This window comes from Biomphalaria glabrata, chromosome 6, assembly GCF_947242115.1.
Source record: "Biomphalaria glabrata chromosome 6, xgBioGlab47.1, whole genome shotgun sequence".
Lineage (NCBI taxonomy): Eukaryota > Metazoa > Mollusca > Gastropoda > Planorbidae > Biomphalaria > Biomphalaria glabrata.
This window is the reverse complement of record NC_074716.1, coordinates 15,888,423-15,913,396: the sequence shown is the minus strand read 5'-3', so window position 1 is coordinate 15,913,396 and position 24,974 is coordinate 15,888,423. Positions and strand designations below refer to the sequence as shown.

At 31.9% G+C, this 24,974-nt stretch overlaps 1 protein-coding gene across 1 annotated transcript; it reads right to left on the bottom strand.

Moving 5' to 3' along the window:
* Nucleotides 1-345: 345 nt before the first annotated feature.
* On the bottom strand, nt 346-20,988 carry LOC106057631 (E3 ubiquitin-protein ligase listerin-like). The gene is made up of 31 exons (XM_056032989.1): nt 20,838-20,988; nt 19,722-19,916; nt 19,092-19,190; nt 18,539-18,769; nt 18,341-18,393; nt 17,664-17,847; nt 16,462-16,635; nt 15,805-15,974; nt 15,366-15,510; nt 14,469-15,260; nt 14,124-14,346; nt 13,072-13,220; nt 12,899-12,971; nt 12,431-12,578; nt 12,014-12,179; nt 10,478-10,738; nt 10,267-10,379; nt 9,932-10,057; nt 9,296-9,420; nt 8,993-9,128; nt 8,690-8,819; nt 7,578-7,779; nt 6,918-7,155; nt 6,166-6,234; nt 5,876-6,059; nt 5,585-5,717; nt 5,363-5,492; nt 5,132-5,219; nt 4,780-4,974; nt 3,452-3,619; nt 346-1,683 (listed from the first exon to the last, which is right to left on the bottom strand). Exons 1-31 carry the CDS (start codon nt 20,880-20,882, stop codon nt 1,624-1,626), a joined length of 5,205 nt encoding a protein of 1,734 aa, XP_055888964.1. The 5' UTR covers nt 20,883-20,988; the 3' UTR covers nt 346-1,623.
* Between the last annotated feature and the right edge of the window lie 3,986 nt (nt 20,989-24,974).

Genomic DNA, 24,974 nt, shown 5'->3' with positions numbered 1-24,974 from the left:
GAAACTAGAAGAGAAAATGAAAATTGGACATCATGATATTTTAGATCATTCAAAGTTCTGATGCAACAGCTATTTTTTTCTTTTCTGAAAGCGAAAAATCTAATTCTTTAAAATCAATTATGCAAGTAGTTTTTTCATAAAAATACACCATTTTTACAACTATTCACTATTAATAGTAACAAACACTGGAGGCTTTTTAGTAAGGGAGATGGTACTATTTACCATTTTTTAAACACATTTATGCAAATGGTTTTAGATTTTTGATAAAAAATATTATTTTTTACAATTGTATTGCTAAGTTATGTAAGTTCTGTCATACTAAATACTAACTTTTTTTTTAAAAGAAAAAAAAAATTTACTATGCAAATAAGTTGTACATAATTTAAAACACACACAGCCTTCCACACATAATAGAACACAAAACTAAAGGATGTTATAACATTTACATTTTTTACGAAAATGTTTTTCTCTTCATGCATTGAATAAGAGATTGACCCTTTACAAAACAATAAGATCAATTAGATAATCATTATAAGACATCAGTTAGGCCAGGTTCACATGTAACTTCACATTCACTTTCACCTATCCCTTGGTCTGCTGGACCTTTGGGGCACCACACAGGATCTGTCAACCTTCTTTCTCCATTCTTCTCTGTCATTTGCCTTTGATAGAATTTTATTATGATATTCTTTCTGAAAATATTGAAACCTGCCTGGGTAGACTACTTCTGATAGAATTTAATACCGATATTCTTCTGAAAATTTTGAAACCTGCCTGGGAGGGACGATTTTCAGTTTGTGTTTCCACACAAACTGTCTTTGTAACCTTGTTTACTTTTGGTCTTTGCATCATGTCTCTGAGTGTTGAATAGACTTGTGTTAGAGTTTCTTAGCAGAAAGCTTCTTTGAATGTCTGTGAACATTTTACTAAATAGTGTAAGTGCCAGCACACAGACATGCTTAAGACCATTTAAAAACAGGAAAAGGCTTAAGTATTTGCTGTTGTCTTGGAATCTTGCTTGGTGATGATGTATTCAATTGAGCCACACCCTAGACAGAATTTTTCCATCCATGTGCTTGTTTTCTTTGTTGTGGTCCCCTCAGTGACTTGATGCACATTTTCAGCTTAGATATTATAAGACAACAATCAGTTCTACAGTCTGCTTCTCATATAGCTTTTGTAACTTAAGTATGTAGATCTAAGTCAACTATAAAACAACTAAAAATACAAAAGTTCCATTATGACTTGCATTTTTATTCATAATTTCAATAAATAAACAAAAATGACCATGATAAGATTAACTTTCACAAACTTTTCAAACTCTTTACTTGGATCTATATCTATTGATATAGAAGTGATTAAAACAATGCAAATCACATTTCTAAATAATGCATACAGAAAATATAATTTTTATATTTAGTAATATTTTGAAATTTCATATTAAAAAGCAAAAACAAAAATTTTGCCCTCTGAACCCCCCACCCCAAAAAAAAATAATCTATTATGCCACATAACATTTACAATTACAAATCTCAAAACAAATGATTCTTCATTGCAAAGACAGCTCTTGACCTGGTTTCTTAGAAGAAATACTGACGGGAATAGATGTGAGTCTCTGAATATTCAGAATAAATTACGACAAAGTGGGCAAGAAGACTTCTGACTGGTGCTAAACCACTTGTACTGTTGAGTAGAAATGACATAGCAGTTTATAGTAAGTTCTAATAATTGTGTTAGTGAAAGAACTAGATTAAGTGACAAATTACAATTTCCTAATAATAATATTTATTATTTGTCTTACAACATGTGCTTTAAAAAAAATATAGAAACAAAATATACATTCACACAAGTTTCACTCAAAGGTAACGTGAAATCTTGACATCAGATCAATTCTATTTAATCATTTGATTGCCAGGGGAACAAAGGAGTTTTTTGTGTCTGTTTTTGCAAATGGTATCTTGTGTTTTTTTTATAACAATACCTCTATTCAAGTCTTAACTTAATGGAGGGCGGAACCTGGTCTCAAAAACAGCTCTAACAATTTTTCTAGAAATTTAAAAGTTGGTGTATATCACTGAGAAAAGAATTACTGGCTCATTGGCCATACAGTGAAAACTCTAGTTTCACAGTTATCACTTTTCAAGTAAAAAATGAAAATTGTGTGCATCGTCTTCTAAGTCTAGATATAAATTCTTATCATTGGAATATTATCAAGTGTACTAGATCTATACATTCACTTAACCAGGATTCTTTCTCGGGGAAAAGGGGGTGGTGTAAAAAAAATGTTCCATTGTTTTGTAATCTAACATTCAATAATTTTGAAGAGAAGAACAATCACTCTATAATCTGCATTTTTAAGGTATTGCCTTTTTAAAAAGTATTTTAAATGTTATTCTTGTCTTGAAAATCTTTCTAGCCTTCTCATGAATGTTTCACTCAAACAGTTGTCCGAATGACTTTGCTAGTAGCATTTATGATTTTCTGCAAATTATTTTTTATTTTTAATGTTCAAATTGCCATACCAGGCAGTGATATTAAAACTTAAATACTTCAGATGTTTTTCATTTTTTCAATAAGTAACTGAAGATGTATGATACTGAACACTGATGAAAAATTGATAAATAACAATCTCACATATGTTAAGTAAGTCTAGGAGTTTTTAGACACTATTTAAAATATTAAAGATGGCATCGTCAACAACTTGATCTTTCTGGTAAGCAAATTATTAACGGTCTAACTTTGTAAAAAGATCATTCAAAAGAAACATTTTAACAGGCTTTTGTAAACATTTAGAAACAAAGAAAGCAATTGAAACAAGTCTAAAGCCATTCATTTCCTTTGGTTTGGCAACCTTTGGTACAGAAACAATTATGGACAACTTCCACTCAGATGGTATTTTGTGGTTGAGTGATGAAGTATAGAAAATCTCTTGAAAAGGTTTGTTCCGCTAGTTGTGTAGCAAATTCTTTTAGGATTCGCTTTTTTATTCCATCAGGCCCACCAGCTTTTACTAGGATAACCTTTATGAATATGTTGTAGACTTACTTAATTGCTATTCCTAAATAGATAACCTTTACATCTTCAAGAGTTTTAAGTCTTAAATAATTAAATTGTTAGTGTTGAAATGGCAGTAGAAGTCATTTAGCTCGATAGATGTTTTAGCTTCTCTTGTAACAAGATTATTATTACATTTGACCTACGTTCCTGTCATTCTGTTCATCATACCCCATGCCTGTTTTATGTTACTTGACTTTAACTTTGTGAAGTACCCTTGGTAGTATAGTACTATATTTTTAAAATGTTATTCTTAATTGTTTATAAAATGGATTTTGGGCCTAACAGAATTTCACAAGATTTAATGAAATATTTACTTTGACTCATTGGTTTCTTTAACACAAAATTGAAGAGATTTAGCAAAAAGAAATGAAATGAACATTTCATTTGAACTTACCAAACAAGCAGAGTGAAACTTCTTACGACATGTTCTACAAGTAAGTCTTGGTAACTGAAAAGTTGTTCCATGAATAACAGAGAAACATATCATACAGTCTTCAATGCCCTCAAACTTTTTGTCAATATTTCCCTTCCACAGCCTTAAACCTTCAACAATACTTCCATTCTGAAATACAAGAAAAACAAGGTTACACAAACTCAAAATCGGCCCCCGAAGTGGTCCACCCAGGCAGGCTTCAATATTTTCAGAAAGAACATCCAAATGAAATTATATCAAAGACAAATTAGAGATAAGAATGGAGAAAGAAGGTTTACAGATCTAGTGTAGTGCCCCAATGGTACAGCAGATCAAAGGATAGGTGCAAGTGAATGCAAAGTTAGATGTGAACCTGGCCTAACTAGTTCCCCTTTCAGACCTTGTGGTCTATAGGGCAGATGATGTCAAGTTCATCTGTTTTTGTGGCATACGGTTAACGAGGGTGTCATGTAGCCAGCACAACGACCAACCGCCTTTACTTTTCCCCAACTAATATCAGGTACCCATTTGTGCTGGGTGGACTCAGAGGCGCCTAAGGATTCCGAAGTTGAAAATCACAGTCTTCACCAGGATTCGAACCCGGGGCCCCCGGTTCGGAAACCAAGCGCTTTACCGCTCAGCTACCACGCCTATCCTGGCCTAACTGAAGTCTTATAATTGATGTAATTGTTTTGAAAAGGCTCAATCTCTTATTCGAAGGCTCAAAAAAAAAATTTAAAAAATTTTCGCAATAAAAAAAAAGTTCAGGAAAATGAAGTTTACAAGATTACTATTCGTTTTAATCTAGGTATAACTTATAATGCATACTAATTAGCTTTTTCTCTTTAAAAAACTGCTTGCATAACTGACTTTAAAAATTAGATTTTTCGCTTTCAGAAAAAAAAAAAGTAGTCGTTGCATCAGAACTTTGAATGGTCAAAAATATTGTTATGTCGGATTTTCAATATCTTTTCTAGTTTACGAGATCTAAACGGGACGGACGGACAAACGGACAGACATTTCGCACAAAACTAATAGCGTCTTTTCCCCTTTCGGGGGCTGCTAAAAAACAATTTTTAAAAAATAATTATTATTTAAAATGTCAACATATAAGTTTTAGAATTTATACATTAAACTAGCAGTGACCCATGCATCCCTATGCCCCAAAAGATGAGATTTTATTTTAGGTTAAAAAAGAAATAGTGATAGAAACTAAACATATATGTTTACTTTGGCTAGAGCCCTTTTTTTTAATCTTCATTAAGTAAGCAAGATTAGCTTTTGGTCTTATGTGAATGTTATCCCAATACCTGATGTTGTAGGAATATATTAAGTTGAAGAAGCCAGCGGTCCCACTGAGCTTGAGAGACTCCAACTCTTTTATCACAGGTCACCTCTAGTTTACCAAGAGGATAATTCTCAGGTAGTAGAATGCTCATGTTGATGGTCACTTCTGACATCGTGTAAGTAGCAAGTACTTCTCTTGCAGCAGGACGAGCTCGAATCTAAATATTAGGTCATTAAAAGTAAAATAGCTGATAATAATTTAATAGGATTATTGATTATTGTTAACAGTCAAAACATTTCCCCTAATAAAAACTTCTTATATTACTGCTTGTAAATGTATGAATAATCTTATAAACATGGTGATAATTGACTAACTGTTATTTCTTCCATTCCTTTGTCTACATTTTGAGCTGCTAGGATTTGCTGCCTGATGAGTCCAGCACTTAGATATTCACTTGTAAATCTGGTGAAATGACAACATTGAGAAAATAAGTTCACAATTATAGAAATACAAGGTGAACAACTTTCTTTTTTTAAACTTTTGCATTTTTTTCTCAACAAGCTTTCAAAATTATTTTCTCATTTCCTCTCTCCATTTTGTCTAACCTGTCAATAAAGTTGGCTGCTTTCCTGTCTTGATCAACCCACCAACTCCTCACAAGTGCAGGAAGAATTTCCAAACACTGACGATAGACACATAATGAGAACCAAGCCAGCTCAGTGTCATTAACCTCAGCTGAAATTTGACATTACAATCCTCAATATTTAGAATATTTTAAACCTGCAAAAATCTTTTGACCTAATGAGCTTACAAATATGCACACTAACCTTTCACTTCAACAGGACAATCAAAATTTAAAATTGATGCTGCTGGATGTTGAGGCATAAGTCTAAAGAGATTATCAAGCAGACAATTGACTGAGTTGTTGACCTTGAAGTATTGAGCATATTTAGCCCTCATCTAGCCATACAAATTGAAATGAATGCATTTAAAATAAATTGCTGCATCAATTTTTTTTTCAACTAAAAACATATTTTCATTGCTATATTGTAATTTAGAGTCATTTAGATTTTTCGAGTATTGGTACATTAAAGAATTAAAAGAAAAAGCCTACAAACCTGATTTGTAGATAATTTAAAAAGCTGAAGCACCAACTTCCAAGCAAGAAGATAACCCAGGGTTTGGGCATACTCGTCTGTGTCTCTATCTAACACAATATGATCATCAATTTGTATCACTTTAAGAAAGCTCAGGAAATGTCCACTAGATTCAATCACTTTGATTAAAGCTTCTGGTGGTGATCTAAAAATAAAATTCCCAAATGTTCATCAGTTATTCATCTCTTACCAAAGTCTGTCAAGTGGACTGAAGACTTATTTTTGTCCTTACACTACTGCCATCCCTTTACCTTGTCTCTTCATTTTGTTTATCCTCCTCATCCAGACCACTATCATGTTTTGGAAGCTCATCTAGTATTCTGTTCATTCAAATAGAACATATTTTTGTTGAGTCAAATAACAGCATATGTAAAAGGATTGGGGAAAAAAAAAGCCACTTAATAGACTTGAACATTGTTTTTTTATTATTTAAAAAGTTTTTCTCTCATTAAAAAAGTTTTTTAAAAAGCGAAATATAAATATAAATCCTTTTTTAAAAAACAAAAAACAAAGTTTATCTAAAGAAAAGAACTCTACACTTACAACTATATCTCTCAATAATGTAGAAGCTATCTCCTTTATTCAATATAAAACAAAATAATTAATAACCAATAATTAATTGACTAATTGGTTTATTTTTGTTTTTATTGATTCATGTTTTGTTGGGTACAATAAATAATTGCTTTTAAAGTTTCAACTTGTTTTGAGAATGGGTGTGAGAGAAAAAATTTGTTCAATTATCTAAGGGGACAAAGACCTACATATTTAGTCATATCTGTGAATACTGATTAATTTAGGGTTAGGGTTTCCCTTGTTGGTAGAAAACAAAATAAATCATTACCAGTAATTAATTGACTGGTTAAATATTTTTATTGATTCCTGTCTTGTTTATGCCAATGAATAATTGTCCAAATTTTCAATTTGATCCAAGAATGAATGTACAAACTTTATAACAGATAGACAGACAGAGTGAGTTTTGTAAAGCTTTGTAAAAACGACTTACTTCCAGAGCAATAAATAAGCTGACACCTCAACAGATCTGAGTCTAAATGTCAGGAGAGGACTTATGTGGTTCAGCAAGGTTTTAACATTGTCAGGTAGGCTGGACATATCAGTAGTAGTTAAACGAGCAGGTAACTGGTGTGCTAACATTATCCAGGCTGGACATAGGCTTATTACTGATGCAACAGATTCTAGCACCAAGGTCCAACATGGATTGAAATCGCTAACACTATCTGCACCTAAAAAAGCCAAAGCCAAAAAGTGAAGTTTTAGGATAATTTAATTATATAATTGTAAAAAAGAATATTAATTGGAGTACGAAAGACTATGAGAGAAAGAACGTACACAAACAAATACTATGAAAGAAAGAAAAGAAACACTATGAAAGAAAGTACTTTCAAATACTATGAAAGTACTTACACAATGAAACAATTTTGAGAGAATACATAATTAAACACTATGTAAGAAAGAAACACTCTGAAAGAAACACTCTGAGAGAAAGAAACACTCTGAGAGAAAGAAACACTATGAGATAAAGTATTTACACTCACACAATGAAACACTCTGTAAGAAAGAAACACTCTAAGATAAAGTATTTTCACTCACACAATGAAACACTCTGTAAGAAAGAAACACTCTGAGATAAAGTATTTACACTTACACAATGAAACAAATATCTGCAACAAGGGGGAGAAAACAGCTTCAGAAAAAAATTCCTCCCATTCTGTTTTGGAATTTTCAGTCACTATTGAACTTTGAGCTGAAAAGGTGTCAGCAGCCAAGTAGGACAAGTTTCCCACAGAAACCAGTAAACTTTTGATTCCATAATCTGAGCTCTGGTTCACTTGATTCTCCAGTAAGAACTGTTAGAAAAAGAAATATAAAGAGAGCTTGTTATCTGAACAAATTAAATTAGATAAATACATTGTAAAAAATCTCTTTTACAAATGTCTTCCTTAACTTTTTAATTTTGTAAGAGGAACATTGTAGAGAGAATAGCAGTGTTTGTCTAGGGAACTGGATGTGTACATCCAGATAGATATTCCTATAACTCAACACATATTGGGAACTATACAACACACTTAAGAACTCATCTGTACTTACAGAGATTTAAATTTTAAAAGGGAAATTTATTTCATGGGTATGAAGTGTTATCTTAATAATAAAATATTATACTTTTTCTCATTAATCTATATTTCAGACACGTTGAAGGCTTATCTTTTGTTTAAGAATTATTTTGAACCTATTTATTAGTTTCCGGTATTTAAATTAAGAAATTTCAGTTGTTGAGAAGTTAACCTTCCAGCTAGTCTTTTATTCAAAAGATAGTGAGATATAAATGATGTTACCCTTGGACTTACAAGTGGCTAAAAATGTGCAATTAATAATTATTGCCTGATTTGTGAAATTCTAGGCTTGAAATATGAACATTACAAAAATATATGAAATCTAAACTCAAGAAACATCATAGGACTTAAAGTGTGCAGCATTCAACTAAAAAAAAAATTTGCAAAAAGATGTTTTTACCCTCGGGTTAACCTAACAATACAGTACAAAAAAAAAAATGGATGCAAAATTTCTTTTTCAAATTTAGGGTTATTTTCACAATGCAAAGTATCATTTATAGAGCTACACTAATAATAACAATATGGTGAGGTGTTTGTCTATGAATATATGAATGCAGTACACTAGTTACATTATCACATTGCCAACATTTATATATAATCTTGTGTCACAGTATAAAAATTTGCAAATAACAAAAGAAAGAAATACCTGTATCCACTCCACCAGGGAACAAAGTGTAAACTCCCAATATTTTGGATTGCCTGGTAAAGCTATAACTCTAAGAGATCTAGATACTTGGATATTCCAGTGAAGATCTTTGACTGATGCATTAGTGTCACTAAAATATTAGATTCATAAAAGCAGGAGTCAAAGAATTTTGAGAAACAAACAAAAAGACATTACATCTTACTTTTGTCTGTTCTAACCAAATCAAACTAAAAGAAAAAAAAAAAAAGGTATTGTTGTAATCAAAACTAAGTCAATTATCTACTACTAAATTCAGTTCATTACCCTCCAGATAGCAACTGGATATTTTGTGTTTTTAGAAGCTTCACAGTATCAACAATATGATGAAAAAATGATTCTTTCATCCGATCACTCAAAATGTTGTAATCTGTTGCCATAGTTAACCATCCAGAAAAGTTATCTGATAATCACATGAAAATATTCCTTTATATTTAAGGTATGAACTTAATTTTCAAAATTAAAATCCATTTTGTTTCTTTCTACATGGTCTAAAATGCAAAAATATAATTGTAGACTTTGGAAATCTTAAGTATAATTATCCAATATAATAAAACAAACTTTTTATACCTGCTAAATCTGCCACATTTATATCCTGCTTATCCAATAAAGTTTTTAAACTGTTAGCCAATGCATTCGATAAGCTTTCTTCAGAAATGTTGGATAATTTCTCTTTTATTTCAGAAAGACCAAGTCTGTTGAAAAATAGAAAACAATATCTTAAAGTATAAGCTATTTTATGAGACAGAAGTTTTTATATAAATAATATATTGTGAAAGGTTTGTTATGTAGTGAATGTTGTACGAGTATGATTATTATCAGCTATATTTCATAAAAATAGATCAACGTACTGATTGAGACAACGTACTGACTGAAACAAGAGTAGAAGATGAAGAAAATGCTTTTTCTAAGTTACAAGATGGAGTCAACATCGTCTGTCACTAGATTGATGGTACCAGTGTGAAGTGTCCATGTTAACTGCTTATTATATTTTGTTGTTATCCTAACCCTAGTCTTATATTGTCATGACATAATTATTGTCACATCCAATAAGCCATCAATCGTGCATTGTGTAACTCTAGCCCTACATATAACATGTAAAATCAAACAAAAATTACATTTCATAACACTTTTTATAACAAAATAAAAATTATTGAGAAAAGTGATTTGTGTTTTTTAAGTTTAATTTGTAGACTATGTACAAACCTGGTCAGGAAATACCCTTTCAGGCTCAACAGCTCTTTTTCTAGTTCAGGGTGATCTTCATCTTTTGCTATCAATTCCAGCAGAAGTTGTAGCCCATAACAATATGTGGCCCAGTCCTCTCCTGTCCTAGTTAAGTAAGACATATGAGAATAATTAGAAGACAAAACTGAAACTTCATTTAGTAGCCCAAATATATCAAACTTTTACCAGCATCACTTTGTTTATAAAACCTATCTTACAATGGCGTAATCAAGACTAGCACTTGGCTTGATATTGTTATGTATTTATTTTAGGGTTCATACATATAGGTAGAAATTAAAGTGAAATAAACTTACCTTTCTAAGACAAGTGACACTAGAGCTGTTAAGTGTTCTTTTGAGAGACTCTTTAAACATCGCAACAAGTTTTGTTTCATCTCTACAAGATCACAGTCAAAGTTTTTCAAAGCCTCCAAAAGAAAACAAAAATTACAGACATACACAAATTAAAATAAACAATTATCTTGCAACCAGATAAATCAAAGTATTACTATTAAAGTGTAATTACCAGAGGATTTATTGTCATTATTCCCTCTAACAACAGCAACCTATGTGAAAGTTCTATCAAGCATAGCAGCTGTATTCTGGACCACTGAAGCTCACTGTGCTGGACTCCAGCATTGTTCATATTTCTGTATAGCGTAATTGTTTCAGTATTGTGAATGCTAACAATGGCATAGGTATCTAATGTTGTAGATGTTGTAGAGACTGATGTTGAGCCACAAGGAAAGTATGGTAGCATATTACTCAAGTAGTAATAATTGCAAACCTGGAAAAAGGAAAATTAGAATATTGGATTTTATATTAAGAATATTATAAAAATAAAAGAAAAGTTAGTCTAAACCCAAAGCTTAAACATAACAATATTTTTTTTGAATATCAAAATTAGCATCATATATTACCTATTTAGATTAACCTAGTCAAAATAAAAAATTAACACTAAAAACTAATCCAGTAAAAAAGAAAATATAATGTACAATGGAAAATTTAGCTATAAAAGTAAAAATAAGAATTCATTCATTAAACATCTTTGAAAACATTAGTTCAAAATCTTTCTATTGGAATACATCAAACAAATTTGAAGCAAAAAATAATAAAACAAACAAAGTGCTTGTGAAATTCATACAAAATGGATGGAGTTGATCCACTATTAGTGAATTAGTTTATTTATTTCCAAACAAGCAAGTGTTTTGTGTTATAGTTATTTACAAGTATTTTGGTTTCAACAAAGGTTAGAGAGAGGCAACACAAAGTAGTTTAATGAACTTTGACCTTTTTAAAAAAAATGATTGACAAATTCAAAGATTTAACTTATTTTCAAATGTATATTCATTGTAATTTCATGTTTTGTTTTGATATTCCATGAATAACCCCGATTCAACAAGCATTAAATATTATGGGCCACTTATATTTAGCACATACAAGTGGCCCATGAATATTTAATGCTTGTTGAATGATAGTCTCAAATAGGAACAACAAATAAGCTAACAATATTCATTTTAATTTTATTAACAAACTAAAAAAGAGAACAAAATAATGAAATAAACATCCAAATATTTTTAAAGATTTTAAAAGTTCAAGTCTAAATAAAAGAGCTTCCCCCACATCAACTCATTGGACTCCTCTAATACTACAGCAATGGTTAGAAGACTCCTTTCAATAGAAGTTGTTTTTTTTTAACTGTTCCAAATACAGTTACTGTAGGGATCTAATAGCAATAGTATCAATGCAAGTTCACAGGAAATCATACTCAATACTAGGGACAAAATGTTGCCTAGACTTAGTGACAAACCCTCTAGAGCTTATTTACAAACACTTCAAGTCCCTAACCTAAAACTGTTGCATCATCGGTTTCTGTCCTATATCCAACTATTTCAGTTCTTGATAATTCTTTTACTACTACTAGCATTGTGTCTTTACATCAAAACAAAAAACAGTTGACAGTTAACTATGGATACCTTGTAGCTATTTTTCAAGAGATTCAAACAATTAACAGCACTAATAATAGATGTTTTATAGTATTGGTGACTTTAGTACTACTTACTTCTCTGAATGTTTCCACTTGACTGTTGTCCTCAATTAAGAAAACGTCTATTATGTTTGACAGTGCAGATTTATCCAACTCTATATCTAATGAAGATTGAGAGTTAGTCTGACCTGTTGCTACCAACTGAACAGAACTGCTAATAATGCTCTTTATTAGTGGCAAACTGTTGGAGATGTCAAAACTAAATCAGCAATCATAAACAATTAGGTACTGTACAATAAATATGTGAAATAACAAGATTGTATTGAATCAGCCTTTCCTAATGAAAAGTCAAACATTTAACCTTAAACCATTCAAATCCTCACCCAATCAAATATCAGTGAATAAATGTAATTACATTTAATATCTACTTTTTTAAAATTAGTTAAGTTAGTCAAGCAATGAGAATTAAGACGATTGAAATAATTATCCTACCATGAATATATTTTGTGTTTAGTCAACAGCTTTTCTTTAATAAGTACACTCATTGAGCTGATATGCGCCTGTATTTCTGCATCAGATTTTTTCTCTATGACCAAACTAAATCCTTGTAACCAAACAATCTTGATCTCACTAATTAGATCTGAAATAAACATAACTATTTATAGATAACAAGACCTTTCAGAAAAACATTACTTTAATAAATATCTATACAATACAATTGCAAAATGTTTAAAAGGTAAGTTTTTCTTTTTTTTTTTTCTCACTTCTTAAGTATGTTAATTTGCATTGAACTAATACATTGTATTTCTTAAAAATTTTTATAAACAAGCAACTACAAAAAGTCTATGAATGATAATAATAGTGTTTGCTAAAACTTGCTTTGGAATAGTAGACAACAATTAAAGAAGAAAAAAATATTACATTTTTAACCATTGACAAGATTTTGTTCTTTGAACATACCTTCATTTTCCAATGTCAATAACAATGAAATAAAATTCAGAACTAGTTCTCCAAGGTGTACTTGTGTCCATACCTGTACAGACAGAAGGCTTAGAATAATGATACATAGTATAGATATATTAACTTTTATTGTTCACGTGCATCAGCTTAAGATCAAATACAAAATAGCTTACCTCTTTTCTAGCAAGTAATTTTTTGACAACATGAGTGATGAAAAACATTGCATCGTTGGAAGAACTGTTATTGCTCTGAAGAAGTTGCTTCTGAGTTGTCAACACTCCAGACATTACAATATCAATAGAAGAATTTGTAAAAATCTCGTCTGTAGGGAAACAAATTGCATATTTAACAAAATATATTTATGATCACATGCAAAGTTTTAGGTTAACAAGACTTGTTTAAAATGCTAATTTATTTTGAGACTATAAATAAGCAAAAGCTATCATTATCAGAAGTATGAGAAGATGGTTCATACAATTAACAGGAATGGAATTTTTTCTAAGCCATAAAAAATATGTTGTGCTTTCTTTTTATTAACCAATGATTGTCATTGTAATAGTTTCCTTTGAGATTTATATCTACAAGTTTACAAAGTGGATAATGTAAAAATTCTCTTCTGTAAGACATACAAGTTCACAAGATAGACCAACACAACCACTATATTCATTTTGTATTGTATTTGTCATGAAGTTAGTTGTGAGAAAATTACTTTTAAGATGGAAGGGATTGTATGTTTTTGTTGTGATTTTAGAGAGGTTTTTTTTAGAATGGAGAAACTGCCCAAAGGCCAGTGTTTTCATTGTAGACCTGGACTTAATGAGTTACTAAATTATGCAGTTGTTGTTTTTTTCAGTAATTATTTGGTTGCAGGGATAAGTATATTAAATATTGTAATTAGATTAAAAACTCTGTGTCATCAAATCTTTGATAGACTTGTTGATTCATTAACTCATTGTGTTGGGACTTCACAACTACAATCACCAGCCGCTAAATGTCAATAGCCAGTCAATTACACATGAGTGAACTCTGAATGGGGCATCTTAAATATCTCTCACCTTAAATTTTTAACTATAAAAAAACTTGAATTAAATTAGTTTACTTGTGCAAAGTTCCAGAGAGTAACTGAATTAAATTAGTTTACATGTGCAAAGCTCCAGAGAGTAACTGAATTAAATTAGCTTACATGTGCAAAGGTCCAAAGAGTAAGTGAATTAAATTAGCTTACATGTGCAAAGGTCCAGAGAGTCCAGAACTGCAGATAACATTTTCCAGGCACACATATTTAAGTGATTGTTGGCATCTGCTTTGTTTAGAGTTTCATTTGTGACACATCTTAGACGTTCCAATAATTGAGAGTTATTAAGAGAGTTTTTGCATGATGGAATAGATTCTATACATCCCAATAGATGCTCTATGAACTGGCATTTCATACCAACATCCCCTAGATTCTAACACAACAGAAGAAAAAAAAAGTTTAAATATGAATGTCATTATAATTTCATTACAATTTAATGGCTGCTATAAAAATCAGATCAAATCATTTATATATTATTAACTTACAAATACTCACATCCAATATGAATAAGAGCACTTTGGTTCCTTCCCCATGTTCAACATAGCAGAGAGTGTATAAAATAGTCAGTATCAAATTCTCTGTGAACTTGGTTTCAACCTTGGAATCTGGAAAGTCTCCTTTAGAAACTAGTAGTAATGTTTTAACAAGTTTTTGAAATACAAAGTTGAGATATTCATCATCACTGGGAAACAATGTCTGAGTTGAATGTTCAACAGATTGTTCAGGGAAGTGCTGGGCTGGATCCAAAGTAACACTTTTATTTAATTGTTGCATAGCCAGGATGGGAATGTGAATGGAAGACAAATCTTTCAACAAGTTCATGTACAGCTGAAATGCTTTCTGACTGGCTGCTGCTAGAGTGAAAACTTGGATAAAAACATCTTTTATGAAAGATTCCATAGATGGACACAGCTTACACTTAGTTTTTGTCAGGTTTGATTTTTTCAAAGTTGTTTTTCTTGTCTCTTCTTGGGTGAATCTAACTCTTTCCTTCACACCAGAGGCAGCCTCTCTGAACACTAGGCCCTGCATCAACAATACAACACTGTAAAAAATGTGAGGAGTCTGTGGACTGCTAGCAAAATCTAGTTTTTTCTCTACTGCTGCCAAGTATTCTAGATCAAATCTCTCAGATACAAAAGCTGCTAACTCTATCCAGAATTGAGATGCTGTCTTGGGCGAGATATTTTCAACTAACTCCAACAAAGATGCAAGACTAATAAAAATGTCTGTTTTAGAGAGAACAACATGTTGTTCCAACAGTGATGCTTCGACAACTAGGAGAAACTGAAACATGAGTAGATAAAACCTGTTAACTTCAAAAGATATAGAACTATAGATCAATTTTCTCTACATTCTTAAAGCTTTATATTTGTTCAAAAAGTGACAAACCTGATGTAACACTAAGTCTTCAATAGTGGATGAGTCATTAACCACTTCAAAACTATGTTTAACACTGTAGTGGATACATTCTGTAAAGCCTCTCACAAGAACATTGATGTCTGATGGACTCTGTACTGTTTTAGTTTCACACAAACTTCAATAAGAAATAAACATGTAGTATTATATTTACTAACAAATTCTAAATACTGATGTAATAGGTTTTTGATTTTTATTAATTAATAATATAATAGAATCATGTTACAATTTTCTAATTTGTGTAAAGAATGTTTTTCATCTGGTAAATTTCAAAAGTTTAATATATGTTTTGACTACTATATAAATACAATGTCTTATGCCTTACCCAGTTTGAAATGAATCAAAATACTGTCTGTAATTGTGATTAGGTATTTTGTTTTGACTACTATATAAATATAATTTTCTGCCTTACCCAGTTCGAAATGAATCAAAAAACTGTCTGTAATTTGGATTAGGTATTTTGCTGAGGAGAGGTAGTAAACAAGGGGAGACTATTCCTGCATGACCACAACATCCAGTTTCAAGAATGTGTTTGATCTTTGGCCAAACAGCTTTCTGCCAGTTTATATAGGTCCAGCAATCCTTAAGTTAAAAAAAAAAAAAAAAAAAGAACAATAAATTAATATTTCTTTTAAATGGGTCATAAATAAATAATAGTTTTTTTTTCTAACTTGACAATAAATATACTAATAGAGCATAAAGCAAATTCAAACTTAGCCTATATATATATATTACATCAGCAACATTGCTAATTAAACAAAGTATTAAATACCAATGATCACTGTTTTTTTTTTGGGTATGTTACGATTATTGAGAAGTACAGCAGTTAGGTCAATTCAAATCCAGATTTTTTAAAATTTTGTTTTTTAATTTTGAGGGCTTTTTTTTTTTAGTCCAACCACATAACATATAAGAAATACAAGATATCATTGGAGAAAAATCAAGGTAGCTGGTCATTGCAATAGCTACACTTCACACTGTAAACTGCTAATCCCTAAAATAAGTTAACTCTTTTTGATCTGCTTTCATATTTTTTTTCATTTACAGTTGAAAAAAAAAAGGTTCTGACCTCATGAGCATTAATCATAGATAATGTTGCTTCCCATGTATATGTTAACATAATCGGCTCAGTGGAGTCTAAATTAGATACCACAAAAGGTGCTATTTTGCTGATAGCACTGGCTGAAACACTGCAACATCTCTGGCAGACAGCAGACAATAAGCTTAGAGTTGCACTTTTAATCTGGAAACACACACACAAAAGAGTCTTTTAAATTTTTGTTATTCTTAAAAAAATAAAACTTTAAAAAAAAAAATGTGCTAAATGGTGTCATTTAGTGAGAGTTTGAGTTTTGAGTTTGTGGCACATCGGCACAATTTAGGCCATGTCGTGCCCGTAATCCTTCAAGGATTACTCTCCTTTACAAGAGCTAAATTCCATACAGTTAAATCATTAAAAACAAGGTCTACACAATGAAATTAAACAAAATGATAACATTATAAATCATAAAAAATAATCATTACTGCATCTAATATTTTATTCTTAAAGATTTTTAACTTAAGCAAAATTTACCCAAATAAGTTTAAATAAAAATATAATATTGCTCACTCAGATATTTACAATGCACAAATCTGAACTTCTTATGCAGTGTTATAGGTTTAGAATAAGGGTAAGGTGATAGGGAATTTCATTTGAGTGACGAGACTATAAACAGACTATTTTAGACGGAACTAGGGAATGATGGGATATTAACAAAATAAGGAATTATGGGAATATGACAGTTAGTTATAAACTCACTCTTTTAAACTGTGACATTAGGACGGTGCCCTATTATTGTGTATTAAATAATATTTCTCAAGTTTATAAAATCTTATCAAGTTATTCATAGACTTTAATATGCGTTGTGTGGTACGAATCGAACTCCAGTTAATAAGATTTCAAGTAATTTACATAAAATATCTGGATCTACATTTTCAACAAAACACCATTTCAACATATTGGTGACATGATGACAAGGCTAAGAGTGGGTCACCCTAGCGGAACATTGTAGGCCTTAATCATCTTTGGGCTGAACTGTTAGATTGTCATTTACATGTTATTTCTTTCTTCGCTGGATCTAGTCAGAGCCTTGGATTACATTTTAGACTGCAGCTAAATCATGATTCTGGACATAGAAATTTTTATCCAGTGAACTTCATCAGCGTGTAATAACGTGTAAATGACAATCCAACAGTCTTTCAGTTGTTTATAAGTTTTTTGTATAAATTTACCAGCGACACTGAAGATTTTGTGTGTTTCCAGAATGCTGGACTAGCTAGTAAAGTTGTCAACTGTTCATTTAAACTTAATGCCACTGTGTCAGGAGGAAGTGACATGATTAGTTTCCTCAACGCAAGCAGACTGGAGCTGACAACCCTTTCAAACTTGGACTGCATATCTTCTTCACTGGTTGTCCTTGAATGAATTCATAAAGAACAATGAAAGTACAATGTTTATGATGTAATTAGAAAAACATACTAGGATGGACAAGCAAGAAAAAAACTGTTGTTTAGAAAGAACTACAATGAAAATCTGAAATATTTTTGTTTTAAATTTAATTTTAAAGTCTGTAAAATATTACTAGACTATCTCTATACAACAGCATTATTATTAACAGGTTTATTATGTCACTTGCTATGATATTGAAATAGTTCTGTGATCATGTTTATTTTGTCATGATTGTGGTGAAAAAGTTACATAGAAATAGCTTCCCTTAGAAACTTATCTTTTAAGCTTGAACATGTGATGGCTATGATAATGAGTTAACTGTTGCAACTGGTGCAATCAACTTTAATAGATCCATGGTTGTCACAAACTTGGATGAGAACTAAATAACTGGTAAAATGAAAATATTTTTTTCTAAATTGTTTATTAAAAGCAACAGTTCTAGAAGACTCTTCCCACTTACTGTGTATCACTGAGTGTTTGAGGTGTTGCTTTCAAAATGTTATTCATTAGACACTAGAGAAAACAAAAAAGAAAAAGAATCTCATTAATTAGTATATTATGAAGAGCATAAGTTATGTATCAATAAAAATATGTTTTTAAACGTATTCATCACAAAATTAATAACAAAATAAAAGTAAAAATGTCATCATCTATATACCTCCAGGGCCTCAGCTCTGCAGAATATCAAGGCCTCAGCTTGTTTCTGTGTATTGAAGGTGCTGGTGAATGCATTATTGGCAGCAGATGCCACTGTAGGGTAGGTATCACACATGCTAACTAACCAAATTCCCATAATGCTTTTTAGTTGAGGGGCTATGCATTTTCCTGTTTTTTCAGCAAGTACAAGCAAAGCTCTCTGTGTTAGCTCCCTTACCTTGTGATCCACATCCTTTAAATGTAAAAACAATATCTTATAAGATAATCTTACATACTAAGAATACACTTATTATAAAATGAATTAAACATGATCACACACAAAAATACATTAAAATGTATATCTAAAGCTCAATAAAGTCCACACGCAAAATACAAGAAATGATTTTTTTTTGTTACTCTCTAGGCATGTCTATGTTTATCTAGTTATTCATGCTAAACTGACACAATTCAAGCATGTGATGAAATGGCATTTGAAAAGAATTTTAAGCAATAAACATAAATAAAGGAGGTAAGTATCAATAGAAAGTTGGAATTATTTCATTCTCTACACTTACAATTGCCAATTTATTGTAGATTCTTGGCCAAAATGGTACAACAGCTTTGATAAGCTCAACATCTTTACTTGAACACAGTGACATGAATTCTTGCAATGCCTGCAACACAAATAGTAATTCTGAAGATATGAAAGTAAACTGAATTACCTGCTTATAAATGAACATTTAAATCCTTTATGCACCTTCAATGATTCTATCACAAGATAACATAGGGAGCTATCAGATATTCCCTAGTGCTATTAGAGCATGGAATGGGTTGCCTGAGCTAGCCAGGAAAACCAGTGACTTGGCAGAATTTAAGTCATTGGCTAATATGCATGACTAAATGCATGACGCGTAGGACGTAATCATCTTCTTTTTTGAAGTAACGTCTGTATTATATAAGATAAGAAGATAAGATATTCAATATTGCTATTTAGCATTTTTGGTTTTTGAGATCTAAATGTGTCAGACATAAGGAAATAGTGACAGACCACATAAAATAATTGTACCTTTTCCCCTTTAATAGGACACTAAAAAAAAAAAAGTCAATTTACTGAACTTAAGGAAGTTAAGGGCCTCTTTTAAGAATTTTAATGTAATAAAAAATTAAATGATAAAAATGTCTAAAGCATGTACATAAAATTTAACCTTTATTTTTGTCACAGTATCTCTTTTAGAAAACTTTCTCAAAACAAGTCTAATATCTCCATCTAGTGCAGCTTCAGCGTCATCAAATATTTCACTAGCAGGCACAAAAACAGGTTCCTTTGAAAATCCAATGAAACCAGTATTTGTGAAGCCAGATGCATCCAGAAGCTGAGCAGCCTGACTACTGCTAGAAGGCTGAAAAACATCAAAATACATTATATATATATGTATATTATTATATATATTAATTATTATTATCATTGCTAGTGTTTGCTATTTATTATTTAAACTTAAAATAGGCAGCTAGAGTAAAGTGCGAAGTTCGAGCAGTCCCGATTTGACAAGAGGTTCGAACAGTTCACTTTTTATTGCTATAACTTTTTTATTGGAATGTTTACCAAATTACTACTATATTGCTACTGCGCATGCACCTTTTTTCAGTACTTCCGACACATACTATTTCCTTTTCCTTGTAAAGGCTAAGTTCATGGTGAGGTCAAACTCAGGAGGTGTGGAATTATTCTATTTTACTACCCGGTAGTGAAGGAAATGGGTAATGGGATTAAGGCTATTTTTAAGTCTGATGGTTCATCAGCTCAAAGAGACTATTTGAAGTTGTGGAGGGTCGCAAATGGTGCAATGGATAGTGTTCTTGCGCTGGAGTAAAAAGAAAATGACTTTATAGTAAAAATTAAATATTAAAACATGTTTTTAGATATATTTACTTTGATCTGCTCGAACCTTCCACCAACCCGATCGAGCTTACTAACTGGGGAAAAATCCGCTCGAGGAAAAGTACGCTTGGCGATACTTACCCTACACCTCTTTGACTTCGTATTTAATTTTAACTAAGCCTAGTGATACATTAAATCCAATCTATTTTTAAAGAAAAAAGGACGAGGAATTCAGAGATACCATCAGTTTTTTCATAGGTTAGACCGTTACGGTGCTATAAAAATCCAAACTTGAAAATTGCTGCCAGCGGGCTTAATGCGCTCGAACTTCGCACTTTACTATAGATCTAGATCTAAATCTAGATTTGTTTTTAATTTTTAGATCATAGATGATAGATCTAGAATCTAGATCATTCTAATAGATGTTAAAAAAAAAAAATACCTTAACATTTCCCTTTGACCTAGGAGCTTTTTTTGGACCAGGCATACTTGATGTGTTGTTCAACTTAGTGTTGTCAAAAAATATGTCTTAAAATATTACACACATCAGTTCTATGATCTAGATCTAGATTCTTCGAAACAGAAACAGTTCTCTGGTAAAGAAAGTTCAGTTTTCTGAAAAAAAAACAGGAAGTTACGCGTGGTGACTATTTCTTTAAATGGTGCAACAGTACAAATTTATATATATAGGTGCAGTCCTCATAGTAGTCATAGATCTGATTAATACAAATCTATGATCTGGTTCCATTTGAAGAGATCAACGACGTCTTTGCAAAAAGATTCAAGTTACCAGACACCGGCACTCCCAAAGGATGAGAGAAAAAGAGAACAAAGTATTGCAAAGGAGGACAACAAAAGGCCTAAAATTTAATTGAGAAAACTTACCACTAAATCATAGACTGTAAAACTACTACTATATATGGGCTACGTATCTTCTTTTTCAGACCGCTTTTTGTAATTAGTGACAAAAATCCCTCTTAATGAGTGACAGTTGAGTGAGTGACAGTTGAGGGCCAGTCTGTTTTGTCCATTCTGCTAATACTGTAGCATAAAACTTTTTATTTCAAAAGAAATTTTCACAGATCTGTAGTCGTATACTATAACAATCTTGTTCATCCAAATGGCAGTGTCACAACCAAACATTTCTTTAAGTATACGTGTAAGTAAATGTGTGTGAGTTTAACCTCCGTGACCCCAGGCCATATCGAAGGTGCCGGTGTGTGTGTGAGAGAGAGAGAGAGAGAAAATGTTTCAATTTTGTTTGTTAGTTGTTGTTTTGTTCTTGATAGTTAGATATAAACTTTATTTTCTTTACTATCAGATTTTCCTTTTTCAAACATGTATTTTGATCACTGTTTTGTTATTTCATAGATGATCATTATGTTTAAAAAGTTGTAAAATAAATCTCTCTCTCTCTCTCTCTCTCTGTATATAGGGGAAGGTGGGGTGAAATGTCACAAGGGTAAGTTGTCACAAACACTATATCGATATAATGTGATGTGCTATCAAAAATGTGAAACTACAGCTGAGATGTTTACGGAAACATTTACAAATAGTTATAAAATGAAGTCGATACCTTTTCGCATTTTAAAATTATCACGATTCATTGTTTTTGACTGTTCGGAAAGTGGAATTTTATTTTTGTGTAGGCCTAATTTTGTTGAAAAACACTTATAATTTTGAGATGATTGTCTAACATTACACTGTTTCATATCTCTGTGTATTAGTTACACATTGAAAGTAGTTTTTTTCAAAAAGCTCGACCCAATAAAATGTTATTAAAATAAATGTTCTGAAAATTGTTGTGGGGCAAGTTGTCACACAGGTTGGGGTAATTTGTCACAGTTGTGACAACTTGCCCCAATGAAGATTAAGCATTTTGAAAACAAATTTTAATATTAACATTTGTTTATTAATAATTATTTGTTTTATTGATTCCTTTTTATGGTGATACCTAATAGATACCTAAATAGTATTAAGCGACTTTCTCTTTAAATAATGCTGTTTACAAAGGTTATGCCAGCATCAACATACAGAAAAGATGTTCTCCTAGCGCAACATTTATTTTAGGAAAGAAGTTACCTAGTCCTACTATTTAGATATGTTGGAAGTGGGTGCATTGCTGGAAGAAGTGAACAGATAGTTTACAAATATTATATAGAAAAAAATAAACATTATTTTGAAGAAAAACCTACAGCTTTTCTTGTTAGGTCCAAAACTTTTCAGAACCTTCACATATATATCATTCTTTCACGACAGCCAGTCAAGGAAACTACTACAAGAACAAAGTCTTGACTTAATATGCTATTTCTTTTAGACATAGCAAGATATGGTGATTTTTTAAATGTGTGACATTTTACCCCATGCCTGTGTCAACTTACCCCGGTGTGGGGCAAATTGTCACAACCTCAACCCAGCCACTTTTTTGTTGTATAACTTTGATAAATAAAGAGATAAAGTTTATTTCATTTACTCTAATTGTTGTCTGAATGTTTAAGTTACAGCATGTTAAGTTTGGTGAGAATCAATGAATTCTAAATATGTTTAAAACATCAAAATCTGAAAACTGTGACAACTAGCCCCACCTTCCCCTATATATATATAATACAGACGTTACTTCAAAAAAGATGATTACGTCCTTCGCGTCATGCATATTAACCAATGACTTACATTCTGCCAAGTCACTGGTTTTCATGGTTAGCTCAGGCAACCCATTCCATGCTCTAATAGCAAAATATATATATATAGCCTATATATATATTTATATATATATATATATATATATATATATATATAGGCCCTATATATATATATATATATATACATATATATATATATATATCATGGACGTAGCCATGGCCACACACACCCACACCCGCAGGGGGTTAGAATTCAGTGATTTGATTTTTTGCTTTGATTTTGTTTATTTTAGGAGAGATTTTAATACTAAACCATCACTTAGCCAGGGGGGGTTTGAGTTTAAAACCTCCTACCAGGGGATTATTTTTACAGTTAAATCCCCCCTCTTCTACAAAACAAAACAAATATTGTAAACGACAATTCTCAAATTCCAAGAGCATAGCTAAGGAGGGTTCTGATTTTAAAACCCCCTCCGAAATTTACGATAAACCCCTCTTCAATATAAGACTATCCATACATCAGTCACCAGATTCTATGATCGTAGCCAAGAGGGGTTTTGTGTTTAATAAAACCCCCTCCGGCGGGGTTTGTAGCTAAAAACCACTCTTCAATATGAAAAAAACAACAAATTACACACTAAAAATTATGAGCGTAACCAAAGAGTGTTTTGAGTTTAAACCTCCCTCCGGCGGGGTTTGTAGCTAAAATCCACCTCTTCAATATAAAAAAAAGCAAATTACACACTCAAAATTCTATGAGCGTAGCCAAAGGGGGTTTTGAGTTTAAACCCCCCTCCTCCAAATTTTTTTTTTTAAATTTAAACCCCTCCAGATGGTTTTGAGCTTTAAATCCCCCTACAGAGAGTTATGAGGTTGAAAACCTCTCTCTTCAATATTATTCTAAAGCAAACTAAATTCATCAAATTCTATGAGCGTAGCTAAAGGGGGTTTGAATTTATAAAAAAAAAAACTCCAAAGATTTTTTAGTTTAACCCCCCCCCCAGATAATTTTGACGATAAAACTTCCCTTTTCGATATAAAATCTAAAGCAAACTACAGTCACCTAATTCCAAGAGCGTGGCCAAGAGAAGTTACAAATTTCTACCAGTGGCTGGGCTTCATTAATAAAGTGCAGTGAATTGAAAAAGACTAAATGTGGCTCAACAAAGATGTCTAAGACGGATTTTAGGAGTCAGTTATAGAGATCTGGTCTCAATCAAGAAAATCCTATGCCAAACTGGGAGTCGACCCCTTAGTAAGGTTGTGACAAAGCGTTGCATGAGGTTTCGGGACATGTTCTCTGACAAAATGAATTACGCATATTAAGAGTTGCGATGACATAGAGGCCATTACGAGGAAAGCGCAAACAGGAAAATCATTGTATAACTTGGCGCCACACTTTCATAGAGGACCTCAGAATATGCATTTTGTTGGCTTTCAATACCGGAAATAGTGTTTGGCGGCGGGGCTCCGCCCCGAACCACGTTGGGTGGGGAGTCTACAATTTTCCCACTAACTCCAGAAAGAACCTATTCTAGGATACAATAAACGTCTTCCGAAATAATGAAGGGTCAGAATGTAATAAAGATTAATTATGTATACACACTTACGTCAGGTACCCATCAGAGCATGAGGGTGGACCGAGAGTCGCCATAAAGGTCTTTAAATTAAAAATCCCAGTTTTCATCGAGATTTGAATCCAGGACCGCCGTTTGGAAGCCATATAGTATATATAATATATTAAAGGTAGGCATTAATTAGATACTATGGGTGCCGTTGTCACAAACCGCCTGTATATAGAGGTCGCTGTGGGTGGTTGTGTAGGTCATTGTCTAGTGGTTGGATTGCTGACAAGCAACTCCAAGCCTCAGTTCAGTCTTTTGATGACAGGAAGACAGGAACCTCTATCTAGCACTCATCAAGAAGACTCAACTCAATCA

Coding starts and splice junctions, on each gene's coding strand:
- LOC106057631 (XM_056032989.1), bottom strand. CDS start 20,882: ATGCCTGGTCCAAAAAAAGCTCCTAGGTCAAAGGGAAATGTTAAG. Junction 5,493..5,584: donor TTGTCCTGTTGAAGTGAAAG/GTTAGTGTGCAT, acceptor GTCAAATTTCAG/CTGAGGTTAATGACACTGAG. Junction 5,220..5,362: donor GCAGCCAACTTTATTGACAG/GTTAGACAAAAT, acceptor TCATTTCACCAG/ATTTACAAGTGAATATCTAA.